The sequence below is a fragment of the Manihot esculenta genome, chromosome 6, assembly GCF_001659605.2.
Source record: "Manihot esculenta cultivar AM560-2 chromosome 6, M.esculenta_v8, whole genome shotgun sequence".
NCBI lineage: Eukaryota > Viridiplantae > Streptophyta > Magnoliopsida > Malpighiales > Euphorbiaceae > Manihot > Manihot esculenta.
Window position 1 is genome coordinate 7,996,229 of NC_035166.2, and position 21,185 is coordinate 8,017,413.

Sequence of the window (21,185 nt, forward strand, 5' to 3'; positions counted from 1 at the left end):
TCTTTCCCAAGACTGTGATCCAAGTTCGACAGACAGATTGCATAATTTCTGTTTTGCCAACTGCACAGAATAGATTTATTATACTTCTTTTTTATTTTTTTGAATAGTTATCTTTTTGTTTGGGAAAAGCCGGTAAAAAGGCTACTTTAGAAGGGAAAAAGATATCTCATCTCTTTTCATCATCTCTACACTCTCCTTTCGGTTTCTCTTTGGTCGAACTCCCCTTCTCCTTCTTCTTTTATTTTTCTGCAATTTTGTTATGCCCCTTAGTGGCTAAACATACTTTTTCTATTGAAATTTAATCAAATTGAGATTTATTTAAAGTTATGAGATTTGTTCTTAATTTATGTTTATCTTAATTTCTGTTTTTAATTTTTTTCTGTTTTCGAGGAATGCCACCTCCATTATTGTCCTTTTAGGAATTCAAAGGCCTATTGAATCTCCTAGGAATACAATATATTGCTAATTAACCCAAATAAATATGTAATTGTTTAATTGGGTTAATACAAGTAGCGATTATTATATTCGTTTATATTAAGAAATTAATTGATTTGGTTTAAATAACTTGCTTACTATTATTGATCAAGTTTGGGTTCTTCTATTCTTAAACTAATTAATTAATTAAATCTACACACTTGATGGATTAATTAATTAATTAGAAATTAATTTAAGCGCTACGCGGATTAATTTAATCATAAGAAAGAATTGGTGGGATTTACTTGTTTGAACACTATAATCAAACAATGGACAATTAAATGAATCATCTTTTGAATCGATGATCAACAGTAAACCTCTCAATTTTAATTACCATCAACTGAGTTTTTAATTTAATTATTTATTTCACCACTCAATCGTTTTTTTTTTTTTTTTTTGTCTTTACTTAAAATCAACTTTTCCAAACTTTCTTCTTCTCTTTTTCACTTTTAAACATTTCCTCTCTTTTTAACTTGGCATTTAAATTAAAAAATTTTAAGGTCTCTGTAGAATCGATACTCATTCACCATATCTATAAGAATTATTTAAGGAGAATCAGTTTTAATTGATGGATTCGATACCTGTCAAGAGTCACTGAAATAGATGCTTCAAAAAACTAGTAAAGACCCTCTTCTAATCGATTCAGATCATAGTCAACTTTAAAAAGTTTTGACTTAACAATAAAACTACTATTAGTCTTGATAGTCCCATCGAAAGATACACCGTCTTATTTGAAATCCAGTTGGAATACTCACCGATGAATTTGATGACTAGGCATGTAACGACCCGAAAATCGGATCGCTACCGGTGCTAGGATCCGGGTCGGCTTAAGGCCGCCAAGACTCGTAGCAAGCCTAACATACAACCTGAAAACCTGTTTAATCCCATACATGATCAACAACATACATAAAAATTTAAAACATTTCTTTCACTCATAAGCCAAACTCAACCTGTACATGCACTAAACGTACTCAATATCATAATCATGACCCCTCTGTGGGATCTCATCAATGCCCCAATGGGCGATACATCATAAGATGAGTTGGCTTACATGAACATTATAAAACATTTAAAATCATGTATTAAAAGGGATACCTCATACATATTGTCAAGCACAATCTCTAAACCTCAATATCATTACATGACTGAAACTGTACTTTTACATAACATTAATACATTTATCATGTCCACACTATCTATTACATGTACAAGACTTCATTACTCTTGTAAACCTCCTGGTCTACCCTGTACCTGCAATCCTGGGGAAATTGGGAGAGGGGTGAGCTACTAGAGCCCAGTGAGCAGAATAATAAAACATTTAACACGTATGATAACATGGAATGCATCACATCACAGCTAATCACATCAAGGATGAACTTGTCACCAATAGCCCTCTACATGGTCCAACTGTGCCAGAACGTAGAATGGGTCCTGGTCTTTCCCTTACATATCATAACATAACAGTGTCCAACTGTGCCAGAACGTAGAATGGGTCCTGGTCTTTCCCTTACATAGTGCCAGCGAACGTAGAATGGGTCCCACTGGTCTTACATTCCGTACCGTACATATCACATCATCGTATCATAGATCGAGGGCTATGGATCATCCAACATTCATCCACATCAACATTTAACATATGCAATGCAACATATTCGTGAATTCTAATGCAAGCAACCTAATTCATCACATGGCATTCATGATGCATGAACATGCTCAAACCTTGCAATTTATTTACTTTAAAACGTAACGATTTATTCCACTCACCTCTGGATAGCTCTGACCAGACACTGGGGCAACAGACTCACTGCGGGGGTCCTCGGTTCCTCGGGTCCGAACCTACACAGGTGGACTCAAATGAGGGACCAAACATACATGAACATAACTCTAAACTATTCCCCAAAAACCCCCTAAAACATCATGGAATAATCATAGAAAAACATGCAAGAAAGGGCTGGACAGGGCACTTTCGGCGGCAGGTTCGGCGGCCGAAAGTCCCTCCAGAGCCGAAAGTCAGGCAGGTTCGGCGGCACCTTCGGCGGCCGAAACTCCCAGACAGAGGCGAAACTCATGCATGTTCGGCGGCACTTTCGGCGGCCGAAACTCCCAGACAGAGACGAGAGTCTCATTTCAGGGGCAAGCTTCTGCAGCCGAAGGCTGCCTCCACAAGCACGTTCGGCGGCCGAAAGTTCCTTCGGCTGCCGAACCTGGTTTCTCCCAGAATGGCAGAAACTCAGCTCCCTTATGCATTTGTGCCTCCAATCTCATCCAAACATGCAAAAAACCTATTCTACAACACTCATACACAAGCATACAAGTTCCTAGGGGCATCAAACTAACTAAAACCCCATCTATAACACATCCAACAAACATTTGCAAACCACATTGTTCAAAATTACATCAAAAACCCATAAGCTCAACATAAGCTACAAATGCATTTTCTACCCCATGAACTTGCATAAAACTCGTTTAAAACATAATGTAGGCTAGAGATCGACTCTTACCTCTTGAAGATCGAGGGTGGAGGCGATCTAACTTGGAGTTGGAAGAGATTTGAGTTCTTGAACCTCCAAGCTCCAAAACTTGCTCAAAACTCGGAAATCTTCAAAACAAGATGAAAACTAGTGAAAAACTTGAAAGATCTGAAGGAAAAGACTCAAGATCGGTGAGGGGTGGCGGAGAACTCACCTTGGCCGGAAATGGGGAAAAAGCTTGCCCGTTTTCGGCTAAGGGACCCTTTTATAGTGGCTGGCCAGGCCACGTTCGGGGGCCGAACGTGCCTCCGCATGCATGCCATGTTCGGCGGCCGAACCTGGACTTTCCTCACTTATGCTTTCGGGGGCCTAAAGGCGCTCCCGAAGGCATGCATGTTCGGCGGCCGAACTTGAGGTTCGGCGGCCGAACCTGAGTTTTCCTTCAAGGTTGTTTTCATGTGAAAACTCATTTCCATTTTACTTAAAACCATGCAATACCTTAAAACATTTTATGAAAACATGTTTCTACCCTACTAGAGACTTCCGACATCCGAGATTCCACCGGACGGTAGGAATTCCGATACCGGAGTCTAGCCGGGTATTACAAGGCACTTGTATAATTTATTTATCTTCTTTCATATGGAATTCAAAATTTCTTTTATATTGGGATCAAGTAACACAATCTTTAAAATCACATACCTTTCTTTTTCTTGCCAAAGACCGCTTTTTTAAATAATTGCTTGCATATTGACATTCACACAGATAATAAAATATATTAGATGGTCTAACTCATTTGAAGTGTTTATAGAATTTATCTCTAAGACAATTAATTGTTTAATCATTTCATCTATCTCAACTTTTTGTTCGACAAAAGTAATCATATTGAGTTCACGAGTAACTTGCACCCCATTGGAAACTCACACTATACGTTTGTAAACAGACAAAAAAAATAAAATTTTAAAAGATAAATAAAAATGATCGTGATAACAATAAAATAAAAAAATCTGAATTTTAAAAAAATATAAATTTAGTTAATAATAAAAATTATTAAATAATTACTTAAAATGCCTTTTTTTAAAAAAAAGTCAATTATATATATATATATATATACCACTAATTTTTCAAAAAAAAAATCCATAAAAAAAATTGCCTTTTTTTTATTTTTTTAAATTACAATTGGGCCTCTTAAGATCCATACCACGCATCTGGGTCTATAGCCCAACGTTGCTCGTGCGTTTGGGTCCGCAGCCCAGCATTGCATTGCGCCTAGCCTATGATCTAGTTGTGCATGCGCTTGGACATGCAGTCTAGCACCTTGCACTGAGGCCTGTCCAGTCTAGCCTAATGGCTTAGATTGCTTTACGTGTTTACACATCAAGGGAGGCGCATGACTCAACTTTTTGGCTCCCAATTTCTTTTTCAGTGAGGTTTTCGAGTGCTCTAAGTTATTTTGTGGTATCCCAATTTGTCAAAAAAGTAACTTATTATTGAGTTTGAGGTTCATTCAACCTTTATCACACCAGAATATAAATAAAATGGGTCTCTCAGAATTAAAAAAAAAAAGATTTTATTAATAATTTTGATTATTTTTTATTTAAAAAATTTATAATATATACCGTTGAGAAAACTTATTCATCTATTTTCTAATAGCACTAACATCACATATCAGAAAAAAATTTAAATTATAAAATATAAATAATCAAATATAACTGGCTAAATATACTTGAATAATTAAAAAAAATTTATCAAACATCTATAATAATGTGAAACACAAAAAATAACTACTGATAATAAAAAAATATCTTTAATACCCAAAAAACAAGACAATTTTTTAAAATTTAAAAATAAATAAAAAATTAAAAATCACACTATTATATCACGTCATCTATACATAATCACGAAATTCGAACATCACATATAATCATACCGTCTAAAAAGTTATTTGGAATCGTAATGATTTTTATAAAGAATAAATATTGAATTTTAATTAAAATCTTACGTGATTGTGGATTAATTAGTTGATTGTATGCTCTTTGTCTAAATGCATATAGAAAAAAAATATCTAAATACGCGAATAGGATATTAGCCATTTGAAAAAAAAATACATACAAGATAATTAATTCACATATTGCTTTTTAAATTCTCTGATACAGTGTTTTTTTTAACTTAAAAACTTTTTTTTAATCTCAGTAAGAGATAAAAAAAATAAAACATTAAAAAATAATCGTATGGGTTGGTGGACAGTTTTGCCTTGCTTTATGATTTTGAAATTGATTTTTTTTTTCAATTAAAAAATTTAACTTTTAATTTATTCAAATTAAATTTTAAATTAAAAATTAAATGTGACCTTTTCTAAATAAGTAATTAAACTTATATCGGAATTTAATTTTAAGTTTAATCATACATAAACCATATTTCTATAAACTTTTAATTTTGAATTTAATTACGTGCTGAACTATTTTTTTAATCTCAACCTAATATTAAGGGGAGCATTCGGTCGGTTTAGTTTAAAATCAAATCGAATTGAATAAATCAAAAATTAAATTTTTAGTGTTTATGAAAATTGAATCGAACTGATTTTGATTAGAAATCGAATCGAATCAAACCGGTCTGATTCAGTTCGATTTGATCAGTTTCAATTTTTAATAATTTTTTTATTTTTTACACTTTATTTTTAGTATTTTAAAATTTAATTAAAATATTTTAAATTTTAATATGATTTAATTTCTTTATATTATTGAAAAAATATATTATTATCACTAATCGGTTCGGTTTAATATTTTTAATTTTTTTTCTGATCAAATTGAACCGAACCGAAATTTCTGAAATTAAAAATCAAATCGAACCAAAATGTATAAAAAGCTAAATTAAATTTTCAAATCAATTTGATTTAATTGATTTTTTCGATTTGAACCAAATACTGCTTACTCCTCCTATTATACATCTTGCGGACCATATTATAAATATAAGTTTTTCAGGACAAACTCCACTAACATTTCAATGATTGCATCAACCTCGAAAACCCACAAAATCAAACCTTCGAGAGATATCTAAACCCATATGCAAAGCCTTAAAGACTTTGATTTTGGAAAAACAACACACGCTCCAGCCATGACTTCAACTTTCCCATTTCCCACAATCAACATACAACCAAAGAAATGAAGATCAAAAGTTTGGATATCTACCTATTGAAGAACTCACGATTTAATGGAGTTTGAAAATTCTTCAAATCAAATGAATTTTCTTATATCCTTAGTTCGAAACTTCAAATTTCAAGATAAATAAGAAATTAAAGGATATATTTATGACTCTGTATAATTTTCATAAAAAAATGACTAAAAAAACTATTTTGTACTTAAAAAATGACATAAGCAATTTATTTTATTTGTGACTTTTACCGTCTTTATAGGATGAATATTTGGTCGGTTCGGTTTAAAATTGAATCGAATAAAAAAAATAAAAAAAAATTAAAAATTAAAATTTTAGTATTTATAAAAATCGAATTGAATCAATTTTAATTAGAAACCGAACAGAACCGGTCTGATTCAGTTTGATTTGATTGATTTTAATTTTTAATAATTTTTTTATTTTTTACACTTTATTTTTAATATTTTGAATTTTAATTAAAATATTTTAATTTTAGTATAATTTAATTTCTCTATATTATTGAAAATAATATATTATTATTACTAATAAATTCGATTTGGTTTTTTTAATTTTTTTTGATTAAAACTGAATCGAACCGAAATAACCGAAATTTTTGAAATTAAAAACCGAATCAAATCGAATTTAATAAAAAATCGAACTGAATTTTAAAATTAATTCAGTTCGATCGATTTTTTCAATTTAAACTGAATACTGTTCACTCCTAATTCTCTATGCGAAGAAAATTTTTAGAGATTAAACATGTACTTTTAGTGATTTTGAAAGTTTTAATTATAAATTTTCAAATATAAAACCTTTTCTTAAAATTAAAAAAAAGATTTTCCAAATATTTTAAACACATTAAAATTTAGAAAAAAACCTTTATACCCTTTCTAGTATATTTAGCCCATAATTCTAAATGCTAATAGAGATTCTATTGTAATTGAGAATACTGGGAAAAATAGTTAGGTATTGCAATATCTAACCGAGGGAAAAGTATTATTAAGAGAATAATATATAAAGTGGCGGGTTTATTTGATTAAAAAAAAAAAATGGGCTTTTTTGAACCCTGATAAAAAGTATAGGAGTGAGTTTAAACTTAATTCCAATTGATTCGATCAGAATCCGGTTCGACCGATCTGGAAGAAAATCCTCAATCACGAGACATCGACCCAACCCATGCCTCGTCTCGCACACATTGACGAAACTGGTTCATTTTTCCCACCAATCCCCACTTGAGACTTTGACACAACTGTTTGGCTACCGAGAAAACGAAATAAACAAAATCCAAGATAAGAGGTTATAATTTCAAATCTCGAAGTTAAGGTTGTTTTATCGTTTCAGATCTGCAAAATAATCGAGGTAGAGAGGGATGACGGAAGTATCAATGTGTAGTAGCACTGGCGGTGGGGAGCTTACGCCGGAGGAAGAGAGGGTTTTGATTAGAGACATTGCAATTTCCGCTGAGGCTAATAGCAAAGAAGGTGACACCTTCTATTTAATCACTCAGAGGTAACCAAGCCTCTCTCCCTCCTTTTCTTTGTCTTCTTTTTCTTGGTAGTTTCAGTATTATAGTCCAGGAATCGAATGTAATAAATTTATATTATTTCCTTCAATTTAAAGAATAATTGCTAGAATAATTTGGTAGCATTTTTGCTAATCACGCCCAATAGCTACAGACTGCATTTAAATAAAAATCGTTAAATTTTCATTTTGGAATGCCATTTTAACGTCTTTCTGCTGTTGGAAGTGTATTATTTTTGTCTGATGCTTAAGGTGCTTCATATCACTTTGACTGCACTACTTAGTGAGTTGAGAGGGTTCTCTCTAATTCAAGTTCAAAGTTGGTATATGCATGAAAATTTTGCAATTAGGAATGATGAAAGTAACCATGAACAATTCTGGAAGTGTTTGTCAGCTGTTTTCCATTTTGCCTACAAAACTAGTAAATCAGAGGTTGTTACTTATTTCATTCCTCTTTGTTATATAAATGGTGTACTTAAGTATTTGGTTTTGCTGCTGCAAACTGCTTTTTGTTGTACTCCAGATTGTGAAATCTCTCCTTTATTGTTCCCATCATATCCAATGTTTGCCCAATTGTCTTTGGGTCCTAAGTAGACTCTGTGTTCCTTGTTATAAACTATTGGAGGTGCTTGATTCTATCGTCCATTGAACCTGTAGCTCTTTATTTTGTTCTCTTTATACAAGCAGGGCTGCATTAGGAATGCATACTAGGAAAGTTCAAGTTTATTCTTGAAGACGTGAAAAAATGATGAGTCTACTCGTCTGTAATTTTTCAATTACTTGATGGTTAGAATTTTTGACAAAGTGGTTTGTTAAAGATTTTGTGATATATCCTTTACATTTTTCTTTTGCCATTCTGAAATACTGTTCTCAAATGTTTTTCTTATGGTTTCTTGACAGGTGGTGGCAGCATTGGATTGAATATGTGAACCAAGACCAGCCAAATATTACAATTGATGGGTCTTCTTTGTTAGAACATGGCGATTTGGTTGGTTCTTCAAAGAGGCCTGCTAGTATTAATAATTCTGATTTAATATATGATGCAACATCAGAAGACTTGCATGTTGGTATTGAGATTCATGATAGTTTATTAGAAGGCCGTGATTATGTACTGCTTCCACAAGAAGTTTGGAACCAGTTGCATTCATGGTAAGTTGCATTAGGACGTATGAGATTGCGAACATGACTTTCTACTCTCTATCTATTCTTATTTTTATCAAATTTGCATTCTCCACATGTTCATATGCTAACAAAAATATTGGTGGTTATAAGTTTTTGCTTCCCCTTGCATACTTTATGGTTGCTCTATGCTTAGAATTATTTTTCAAGACTCAAGTTAAATAGAGAACCTAGGTAGGCTTTCTGCTTATTGGATTCCTCTTTTACTGTGGGTGATGAAGTATATATTAAATTATCATCTGTTGTGTCATTTCGGATGGGATGAAAGCTCAAATGATGGATCGCTCCTATAATTGGAAGTATATATATGTAGCTGCACTGTGTTCTGAAGAAGTATTAAGGTACTGATGTTGGTGCTCTTTGGCTGTCCAGGTATGGAGGTGGTCCAACATTGGCACGAAAAGTAATCAGTTCAGGTCTTTCTCAGACAGAATTAGCTGTGGAGGTGTATCCCCTCCGTCTTCAACTACTGGTTACACCTAAAGGTGATCATTCAACAATAAGAATAAGCAAGAAGGTATAAGCTTGAGAGTCAACATATTTTATAAATTTCTTTAGTGATTCTGTGTTTATCATGAGAAACAGTCAAGGGTATGTTTGATGCCCTTTTAGAACTGGGAATTAGATTTTCAGCACTCATAGCTGTCATAGAGTTTTTAATTTCAATAGTTACTATGTTAAGCATGTTACATAACATATGCAGTTGAGGCACTTAACTAACAATAAAAATCACTTAAAAATTATAATTAGCTATTGAGATTACCAATAACAACATCACAACTAATATTGCCATCACGCCGTTGCTGCTGGCTGCTGTCAGTTTGATTTTAAATGATTTTAATTTTGGCATTTACTCTTTACAATTTTTATTTTTAAGTAATAATACCTAATGCTTTAGTGATATTATTTCAAAGAACTTCAATTTAAAGCTAACAATTCCAGTGTCAGAACTTGTAAATACCACTATTTATCATGCAGTCCAATGAGTATATAGTATAAACATATTCATTTATCTGAAAAACTTTGGCAGGAGACTATTGGGGAGCTTCATAGAAGGGCTTGTGAGATTTTTTATCTCAATTCAGAACAAGTAAAGGCTCGAAATTCATATCTTTTTCTTTTTGTTTTTCTGGCCTATTCTTGTTTGTTTTGAAATTTATTTGTTCACTAACAATTTCTTTCAAGTTGCTTAGTATTTGTTAATTGGTATTCTAACTTTGACAGGTTTGCATTTGGGATTACTATGGCCATCGAAAGCATGCTTTGATGCATGACATGGATAAAACACTTGATGATGCCAACATACAGATGGATCAGGATGTAAGTCTCTTTTATATTAAGCAACTTATTATCCTTTTGTGATCTCTACATTTGTTATGAGGAAATTTTTTCACATACGTGTAACTTGCATTCGTTTAGTATGATTTGGGTGTTTGCATAACATGCAATTAATAATTTGACTCTTTTCTAGCTTGAATACACAAGCTCATGTGGAGGGCTATAGGCTTTCTCCATTTGACCAAGTTATGACAAATGGAACTTAAAGAGTCCATAGTTTATTATATAATTGTTTGACTTAGTTTTCCCTATGTCATTTTCTCTTCTAATGCCAAGGTGTCAAATTTTCTCTAATATCATTGGATTTTAACATATCAAATAATATTTTTCATTAATATAAATAGATTTTACATCTTTTATAACATAGTATTATTTTAAAGTCTAAAATTCCAATAAAAAATTTAAATGTTTAAAAAATATTAATTTCTAAAATATATATTAATAATTTGTTTATAAAACATATCAACTGTTTATTTTATTATTGTAATGAAGAATAATAATAATGTCAGAGCACATTTGGTTTAGTGGATAGGACCATAGTTATCAAATCGAGAATCTTCATTTCATGAAAAGGGAATCGAGAATCGAATTGAATCGTAATATTTGCTAAGACTTTCAAAAATCAATTAAAAATAATATATATTATAAAAATAAGTAAAAAAATATCAATAATGACATTTTAATAAATATAGAATTATCATTTATCTAATTAGAAATATTCTTCATAATAGAATAATATATATGTATCATGTTATAAATTATGAACTTTGGAATTGTAAACAATAGTTATCATTATATATGTATTGAAACTCTCATTTAAATTTAATCAAATAATTAAATAGTAAAAAAAATATCAGAGGAAGAAAAATAGCTAAGAAAAGGTTTTGTATAAACGTTTTTTTATAGTAAAAATCTTAAATTTTGAAAATATAAGTCTTAACAAATTCTTTATAAAAATTAAGTGGATTGAGTGAAAATTCGGTCGATTCATATTGATTCACCTTATTCACTATCAATTTTTTTTACTTCAGTCGTAATTCATGTATCTTTTAGATTTGAATTGTTAGGATATAGAATCGAATCAAATCGAAAACCGTAAGATTCAGGTACATTTAAGATTCACCCCATAGATTTGAATTTATTTGTTGGAAAATAGATTCGAATCGTAAGATCCGAATCGAGAATTGTAAGATTCTAACAACAGTGGACATAGCATAATGGTGGGAATTTGATTAATAATTTAAGTAGTTAAAACAAAAATTCAGTTCCCTGCAGGATTACGTTTAAATGATTAAAAAATGTATTATCACAGTTTATAACAAATATTTAGATTTATTTTTTTTATTTTTGTAATTTGTTAATTCCCAGATGAAATTTCTTGGTTAAGTTTCGCTAACCACTAATCGTCTAGGCGTCGGTCCATAATCACGAATTGTAGTGTAGATAATCTCCAAATTGTTTCGGGGAGATGGGAGAATGCTATGGGCCAAGTTTGTTAGCTCTAATATTTTCCTGCATTAGACTATGGTGCCTGTTTCCAACTTTGGGATTAGCTAGGGTTTCTATTGCATTATATTTCTAGAGGATTTGAGCAAGTAATTGCTTTTCCTTAGGGTAACTCAATCCGTTCATCATAATGTTATTATTTTTGACATTTAAAACACAAAGTACATCTGCTATGTCAACTTATATTTGCTCTTAATATAGTAGTCATTGATTCATTAAATAATATTTCAAAGCCAAACCTTGTGCAAAGATTTCACTATCAAAACTTAATAGTAGTCATTGACACAACAAGTAATCTTCCATGTAGGATCCTCACACGAGTAAATTCAAGAACTTGCTTGTTAGTTGTTGGTATGCCACACGCCTTAGCTTATGAGAATAACTGCTTCCTTTCACATAATAAATAATATAACTTGTACTAGTTTCTAGTGCTCTAATCAATGTCCAATCCTAATAGAGCATCAACCAAGGATATTTAAGGACAATGTTTTGATGCTAAGTATAATTGCCCCTTCAAAAATTTTATCTTTGCTTGACATTCATTACATAGAAAATAGATCAATATTAAATAAAAAAGTGCCTTCATTAGTATAAATGAAACTTATATGTTACATGAATAATGTAAATTTACTTGCAACCACGTGACTGGTTGCAAAGCACATATACTAAGGCATAAGACCAAATAACTATTTCCCTTGTTTTGTCATTTTACTTGCAACTGCATGATTGGCTGCAAAGCCACGTACTATTTCCCTTGTCTTGTCTTGTCCTGTCCTGTTCATGGTGCCAAATGCAGCCTTAAGGAATGCATTAAGAGTTGTCATCCTTCTTTGCTCTGGAAACTTATAAGGTTGAATAAAGAGTCCTCTTGCCTTTCTGAAGAGAACAAAACTAAAAGGGAAAAAGGGGAAATGTAATATATATATGACCAATTCAAATCTTTGAAAGGAAAAAAGAGATCCAACTCTAACTTTATACCCATGGATTTAAATAGCAGTCATGTGCTTGTACTGCTGTGGATTTTATGATGCATTCTTTGTTATCTGCATTGTTGAACAATAATGATTGTTGTTCTGTAAAAAAATTATTTGGAAGGCTTTGAACAACCTTAATATTGTAATAGTAACATATCTTCATTTGCCCTTTTTTGAAGGAACTGATGAGTGATAGGTAATATTTGGTTATGTATCTTGGATTATTTTTCCCTTGATGGGAAAGCAACAGAGGGCTAATTCCAAGTTGCTTGGTCCATTGTTTGGCTTTTTGGTGCATATTATTTTTGAATGAGTAAGGGGAAATTGAAAATTATTTTTGAATAATGTTGACTTTGAGATGCTGAGGGAGTGGTTATTAACCAAATAGCTTGTTGGCACTTGGCACCTATTCATTCAATAATTTAGAGGGTATTTGAGATTTGCTTTCCATGGGGTTTGGTGGTCCTTTAACATGTGATTTGATCCTTCTCTATTAGTTTTTTAATTGTATGCTTTAAGATTATGGCACTCCCCTATTTTGATTGTGCATCAATTTCCAATTTGTAGTTTTTCTAGAGGTTGAGCTTTTGGGTAATGGTATGATCACCTGATTATATACTGGAGGTAGTGGGTTAAATCAAGGAATAGCTCCTTGTGTGGAAGGTGAGGGCTGTGTTTATCTAACCCTTCCCAGAGCCTGCAAATTCTTCATGCTTTTGTACACCTAGATTTGTGATCTACTTATCTAAAATGATTAAACAACTATTTGTTTTTCAGTGGATAGTTCGGTATGTATGCCATTTGTAGCATGCAATCTCTTCTTCTTCTTCTGTTTCTTTCTTTTCCCTTTTTCTTTTGGTTACTTTAATGGGAGGCATTGCCATATATAACTAGCTTTTAAATAGTAACTGTTGGTGTTTTTTTGTCTGAATATGGTTATGCTTGTATTACGGAGGGCCATTTCAATTTGTTCAGTCCTTGTGAAGAGTGAATGCATGCAAACAGAAATGTAAGAAAAATATGATAATCATGACTATATATGCATGCAACAAGTCATATGCATGCAACAAGTTTATGTAAAACAGCATGTACAAGCAAGATTGCTCGAGTGATGTTGCACATGTGCAACTTAAAAAAAAATATTTTATGAATAATAGGTTATAGGTGTGGGATTAATAGAAATTATTTTGTAATATTTGTGAAATCATGTCCTATTCTTACCTGTTTTTATTGATTTGGTGAAATTAGTTTTGAAGACAATGTTATTGATGTATTCTTAATTTTGTTTGAATTAACATATAGACATATTGTATTATATTTTTGTTATTTTAGGTCAACTCTGAAATAAAACACTAAAATTGACGATTTCTTTATAGATTATTTAAGTTCATTAAAATATTTAAAAGATAGTTGTTGTGTAAATATTAATTAAATCCAATAATTGAAGTCCAATAACTACAACCGGAAAAAAAAAAGTATCAGAACAAATAAAATAATAAAAGCAATGTATATTTTTTAGTATTTCATATATTGAATAAAAATATTCCAATAATTTATTATCTTGATATTAAAAAAAACCATAAAAAAGTGTTACAGTAATACTAGTTATTGCAATCCTAAAGTTGAAGTGTTTGGGGGTTTAAATTTTAATTCTATATAAAGTGTGTATATGGCTCTGTGCTTTTGATAAATCTTATTTCTCAAATCAGTTGATGGGTGGACTAACACTCATGTGGAGAAGAGATTAACAATTTTTTTAAAACAAAAAAATGTAATTGTGCCATTCCTAACTTGAAGTGTTTAGACTTTCAATTCTATACAAAGTTTCTATGTGCTTTTTACTCATTGAAGAAGAAAATAAGGTTAAGATATCAATTATCAGTTGATAGATTTGATCATTCCTTAATCTCACAAATTGGATCTGTTGATAGATAGGTTGGCTTGCAAAACATTAAATAATTAAATAAAAAAAAAAAAAGAAAGCTTGTTAGAGGGATAAAAAGCGTGTTTACTGTAATCCATAGTCAATGCTCCTATGAAGAGTTATTTTGGATTCAATTTTAGTATATAGAAATGTTATGTTTTGTTCAGTTCTTTTTAGAATATGTATTTCAAACCTTTTCTCGACAGTGTATATTACCTGAATTTTCTCATTGTAACAATTTACTTTTCTTTTGTTGTATTATGACATATACAGATTCTGGTGGAGGTTCTTAACAATGGCAATGGTACTGCATTGAGTGATTACATGTGTCCTACTCTGGAAAATGGATCTTCTCAGAAGGGAGCTAGTTCTATTCTTTTAGAGCCTTCTAAGTCAAGCTTATCAATTGCAGGAGGTTTATCTGCAAGCAAGGGTGCTTCTAGAAGTTGCAGTGCAGAGCTGTCACAGGGTCAAAACCTGACGTCTCCAGCTGGGGAGGTGGATAACACATATGGAGTTAGTGGTGTCAGTACAAGGGGGTCTTCCAGTGGCTTGACTGGGTTGCATAACCTAGGAAACACATGCTTTATGAATAGCGCAATACAATGTCTTGTTCATACTCCCGAGTTTGCGAAATACTTCCGGGAGGATTATCATCAAGAGATAAATTTGCAAAACCCCTTGGGTATGGTGGTAAGTTTGAAATGCAATTGAAATCTAGTAATTAGTATGTATTACAATTATATTTTTCCCTTCTTGATTTTGAAAATATTAAGGACTCCTTTTGTTTTGTGGAAAAATAGTTTCTTGAAAGGTATTTCTGCATTTTCCATGGTGTTTGGAGTGATTTGGAAAAATGGTCAATGAAAAATGTTTTCTTGGTCAAAGGGAAAACCAAACAACATTTAAGAAAAGTGATTTCCAATTTTCAAACATAAAAATCATCTTCTAGATCCTTTGAACTCACAATGAAGGAGAGAACCCCACAGAGAACCAGATATTCATACATATTACATACCACAGATTACCACCAGCACTTACTGGTTGCTGGTTGCTGTTGGCTGTTGCTCGTTGTCGGTCATTGATGACCACTATACTTCACCTTCTTTTTTTATTTTTTTTTTATCCTTCCCTTCAATTCAAGTAAATTAAATCATGTGAAAGTATATTTATCCTCATAGATTTAATTGTTTCTCATGGATTTTTCTTTAGAAAACAAAGATTACTTTTATTAGTATTTGCAATATGCTCCAAAATTCGAGGAAGTACAATTTTAATTGATTTCAGTGTTACAACCAAAAAATGAATTGTTCATTCCTTTAGAAAATATTTTTCGCAAACTAGTTATGTTCTGCAAAACAAAACATAGCCTAAAATTCTACATGAAGGGCTGGAGTTTGATAGGATAAGACTAACTATTATTGATAAATAAACTATATCATTTTATTTTATGCCATGGAAGAATTAGCTTTATGTTTTGATTGAGAAAAAATTTTGTTGTTAGATCAACTATGGTGTGGAGTTCTTCATTTGTCGTGTGTGCATGATTATGCTTTCTTGATTTGGTTATATTAATCTTTTGTAGTGTTTCTTGATAGTTCTGTTTAGTTTGAGTTGTGAGAGTATCTCCATTTAAGCTCTTAGATTGAGTAGTTTCTTAACATAGTATCAGGATTTCTTAGACTAAAAGGTCTGGAGTTTGATCCTAGCTACCCTCATTTCTGTAGTGGAATGTTTCAACACAATACAAAACTGGAATCTGCTTGGTCATATGCTTCAAGCCCTATGGGCATTCATGTGCAGGAGTATGTTGGAGTCTTGGAGATATAAGGCTATTCTTGGGGCTGCATCTATAAACTTAAGCTTTTAGGTTGATTGGTTTCTTTTGCAAATTTAGACATTTCTAGTTCTTGCTTTTTGCTAATAGAGCTAGTAATTCAGGGTGATAAATATTCAGCCTGTCATGCATTGGTGATATTCCCCAATCTCAACCATTTGGTAATTAATTCAAATATACGTTTGCATTTCACAGTGTATCTAGGCATTTGGAGTTGCAATATGCAAGTGTTATTCTGTGGGAATTGTCAGGAATTTGGGGGACTATCGCTGTGCCATTAAAGCACTAAATCTGCAGAAGAAGATAAAGAAAAGGGACAGTAAGAAGGGAAGCAGGGAGGGGAAATAGAAGGAGAATATTCCCCTATACACTCCTATTCTCCTCATTGTCATAACATTCCCTCACTTCTTGATATATACCCTTAAGAATGAGTATGGGAAACTAACAAAAAACAACATTATGCATGCTAACAAAAAATCCTAACACAATTTGGCGAGCTCTAATACGAATGGAATTGCTAAGATTTGCTCTGCCCCAGTTTCGTCAGCAAATGATATGACAAGCATGGATATCTTGCAAATGGTATTAGTCATTAGGAGATTGATAAGGAAAAATAGTCCCAAACTTGTCATCTAATAAAAAAGGCTGAAATGACAAGTCCTTAGCTAAGTAACAAATTTCTAAAATCTTTGATATATTCTAATATGATTTTTCCACTGTATATGAATCTTAAGTGCTTCTGGTGAGACAACATTTAAAGAGTCCTTTGTGAATTTACTCTTACTTATTTCATATGCGAACATCTCCAACAGTCTCTTCTTCAATTCAAAGAAAACCATCCTCACCATATTAATTCCAGCAAACAAATCTATTGCAGTTATGCCAGAAGCTATAAAATTACAATCTGACCTTTAGAAACAAATATGGAACAAAAATTGAATTTTCTTCCTGTCTCCTCCAAATTTCAAATTTATTTTCTTAAGGATTGATGATGACCACTTTCTGCAAAATAGAGAGTTAGTCTCTCCTGTTCGTCTTTCATGGGAATGATAGGATAAAAAATAAAACATATGATGATGACCACTTTCTGCAAAATAGAGAGTTAGGCTCTCCTGTTTGTCTTTCATCAGAATGATAGGATAAAAGAATAAAACATATAATCATGGTTAACAATGAAAGATTCTTCTGTACAAAGACCACCCGAACTCAACCCACATATAGGATTATATCCCAATATTGTTTTCCACGCTGTTCTTCTCCATAAAATTTCACTTCTTCTACTTCCATCAAAACATTCTCAACAGTAACAGAACCCATTTTACTTCCCGAAATTTTGATAAATTCAAGGCAAGAAGAATACCTGTGTTGCCAAAAACTTCAGCATTATGAATAATACTGCTAATACCCATTCATCTTGAATCCCAAACTCGACTGTAGGTACCAAATTGCTTGAAGGGTCACACTGCACCATCCTAGAACCAATGTTAATTGCTTGTTGGACTTGATAAAACATTTCATAATCATTCTCAAGAAATTCCTCTACTTTTTGCTCTGAGTCAAAAAGTTTTTGAAAGTAGGCAACAATACTCTGTTCTCAGACTTGGCCAACTTATCCTCATTGCTGCAGACTGCTATGCTCATATCCCTCATCATGATATTCATAAAGACGCGATTCCTCCCTTAAAGCATTGTGCTTCATGGTGGATCCCTCATTTTCTCTTTTAGTCCATTCATATCTTCCCTGTATTCTCGGCATCCTTATGGACTTTTTCTTGGAGAATCATCTGTTCCTCCAATTTTTCTACTCTTGCCTACTATTGTCTAAACTTTACGATTCTCGATTCGAATCATACGATTTTGAATCTATTTTCCAACAAATCGATTCGAATCTATGGGGGAATCTTAAATGTATTTGAATCTTATGATTCTTGATTTGAATTTTACGATTCTCAATTCGGTTCTACATCCTAGCGATTCAAATCTATAAGTACATGAATTGTGACTAAAAAAAAAAATGATAGTGAATAAGGTGAATCAAAGAATTTTCACCTGATACAATGAATTATTTGAAAGAGCTTGTTAGCCCTTATATTTTCAAAATTTAAGATCTTATTCATTTTTGCAATAAAAAAGTGTATATAAAAACCTTCCCTTAGCTATTTTTCTTCCACCAACCATTCTTTTTCCTCTCCTCTTCTTGTCTTTTTCTTTTTTTCTTATGAGTTAATTTACTTAACTAATTATAGTTGTTAAGTTATGATAGTTAATATTTATAATATTCTAATATGCTATCTTTTTACTATTAATTATTTGATCAAATTTAAATGAGAGTTTCAATATATGTATAATAATAACTATTGTCTACAATTCCAAAATTCATAATTTATAACAAAAAACTGTATAATATAATGCATACATATTATTCTATTATAAAGAATATTTCTAATTAAATAAATGATAATTCTATATTTATCAAAATATGTCATTATAATATATTTTTGACTTATTTTTTAGAACATATATTATTTTTAATTGATTTTTGGAAGTCTTAGGAATCTTATTATTCGATTCTCGATTTATGAAATGAAGATTTGAATTCTCGATTCGAATCTTAACTTGACAACTATGCCCTTGCCATCATTGTACTAACTGTAATTCTGATCTCCAAGAGCTGAGAATTAGTTTAGTCCCAAGAAATGGAATTTCAAAAAAGATAATAAAAAAAATTTCAAGCAAGGAACCAAAAATTTGAGGAAGAAAGAAATGTAGAGATAAGGAAGGCAGAAAGGGAAACTGAGATAAAAGAATAAGATATTTCCTTAATATTTTCTAGAATTTGTCATCTGGAACAAAAAACAGATCTGAACCAGACCTGATACGAAGAAATGGAAATGGAAACCCTAAAAGATAGATTTGAGGGAGAGATTAGTTGAGAAGAGAAATAGAAACGGAAGAAAGAATGACAAAAGATAGGAAAAAAAATAGTGAGAGAGATGAGGATACAGAAACAGAGGGAAGATGAGAAAATAAAGAATTAGGGAGGAAAAACGATTAGCCTGTGAATCATAGGCTCTGATACTTACTGTTATGAGAGCATCAAACCTGCAGAAGAAGATGAAGAAAAGGGACAGAAAGAAGAGAAGCAGGGAGGGTAAATAGAAGGAGAAAAGGGGGAAGAGAAAAAAGGAGACAGAAAGGCTTAAGAGTATCATTGTTGTTTTATTAAATTTTGAATTGAATTCCATCAGTTATGATACTATTCGTACTTATACAGCAGATTTCCCTTTACACTCCTACTCTCCTTATTATCATAAAATGGTGTTTCACACAAACATCCTCTATACTTTTTTTTTTTTAAAAAAAAACATCTCTTTATGATTAGCATGTAAACCTATATTTTCTATTGATATTACCAACATCTTTTGGGAACAATGATGTGGTTGTTGCATTGAGGTTTGAGATCATCTAAAATATCAGTAATGCGTCAGTTCAAGTGAAAATATGCCTTTGAATTCTTACATCTGATTGGAGCTTAATCTTGCAGTATGGAAATACATGACTGAGGGAAAATATGTCTTTGAGTTCTTACATCTTGTCGAGCTTAATATTGTTTCTATTGCACAAGTAATATATGGGTACATTTACAATCAGATTGCAATTGAATTGAGTGCTTTATGTGGTCAATTTTAGTGGCAGAGCCACCTTAAAGATAAGATGGGTAGTTGCCCTCTGTATCTTTTTTTAATTATAAAAATTTCCTTTATTTTTTTTCTAAATTTTATAATTAAAATTAATATTTGCCCCCCCTTCTCTTTTAAAAAAAGTTTGAAATAAATTTAGTATTAGTTACAACTGTATTGATTGAAAAATTATTTTCTATTATGAAAATGGTGAAATAATTAGTTATGCAATAAAATTAATATTAATAGTTCGTTAAATATTGTTTAATCACATATATTATGGAACATGCGTTTTATAACATTAATAATTAGATTATTATATTAAGTCATGTATAGAAATTTATAGAGGATATATATGTTTTTTAATTTCATTAATATTTTATAATATAAGTTTTTTTTTGTTCTTATAAAAATTATTCTTTTTGTCCCGCAAAAAGAGATTTACTTCTATTTTTATATATATATTAAAAAATATAGTTAATATATTTTAAGTAATATATATCTTTTGGTCTTTTATAATATATTATCCACTTACATTAATATACTAGGATTAAACAATTTAAACTGCTAAATTATCTTTAGAACTAATGAATTTTTTTAATACATATTAAATCTGAGTATAATAGTAAATTAATAAATAAACTATATTTTCAAAAAATAAAATAACTTGTAATAGACAAAAAGTTAGAGTAAATTTATATTTATAAGATAAGGTGAGTATCAAAGTTTTGCCCCCCTTAAGTGGAAATCCTCGTTTTGTCATTGGTCAGTTGTAATTTTCTATTTGAAATGATGGTTAAATAACAAACGCTATGTTGACTTATTTGCTGATTCTAAGGATATGATTTGATTTGATTAGGATCCTTAATTATCTCTATAATTATTATTTGATTATTTGCTTTCTGTTTAGTTATAATTCTTTATGTATAAATAATCATTTAAATCACTTGTAAAGATCAAGAATGAAATACAAGAATACTCTTAAATTCTCTAAAATTCTTTATGGCATCAGAGTTTTTTTCTAATTTTAGGGTTTAATTTCAATTTTTTCTCTTTAAGATTTCAAAACTCTAAATCTACCTTTTTGGTACTACTCCATCTAGAAACCTTTCCACTTCTCACCATCGGCATCAA

At 31.3% G+C, this 21,185-nt stretch overlaps 1 protein-coding gene across 2 annotated transcripts in view; it reads left to right on the plus strand.

Moving 5' to 3' along the window:
* Positions 1-7,280: 7,280 nt before the first annotated feature.
* The window catches only part of LOC110617367 (ubiquitin carboxyl-terminal hydrolase 5), a 28,752-nt gene continuing 14,847 nt past the window's right edge, over positions 7,281-21,185 (plus strand). Inside the window, exons 1-7 of one of the 2 annotated variants that reach the window (XM_021760104.2) lie at positions 7,281-7,601; positions 8,514-8,762; positions 9,165-9,309; positions 9,823-9,882; positions 10,017-10,112; positions 14,808-14,838; positions 14,947-15,227. In XM_021760104.2, coding sequence (XP_021615796.1) covers positions 7,462-7,601; positions 8,514-8,762; positions 9,165-9,309; positions 9,823-9,882; positions 10,017-10,112; positions 14,808-14,838; positions 14,947-15,227 — 1,002 coding nt within the window. In that variant the 5' untranslated portion in view covers positions 7,281-7,461. Of the gene's footprint in view, positions 7,602-8,513; positions 8,763-9,164; positions 9,310-9,822; positions 9,883-10,016; positions 10,113-14,807; positions 15,228-21,185 lie in introns of both variants that reach the window. The other variant, XM_021760103.2, reaches the window with a different exon arrangement.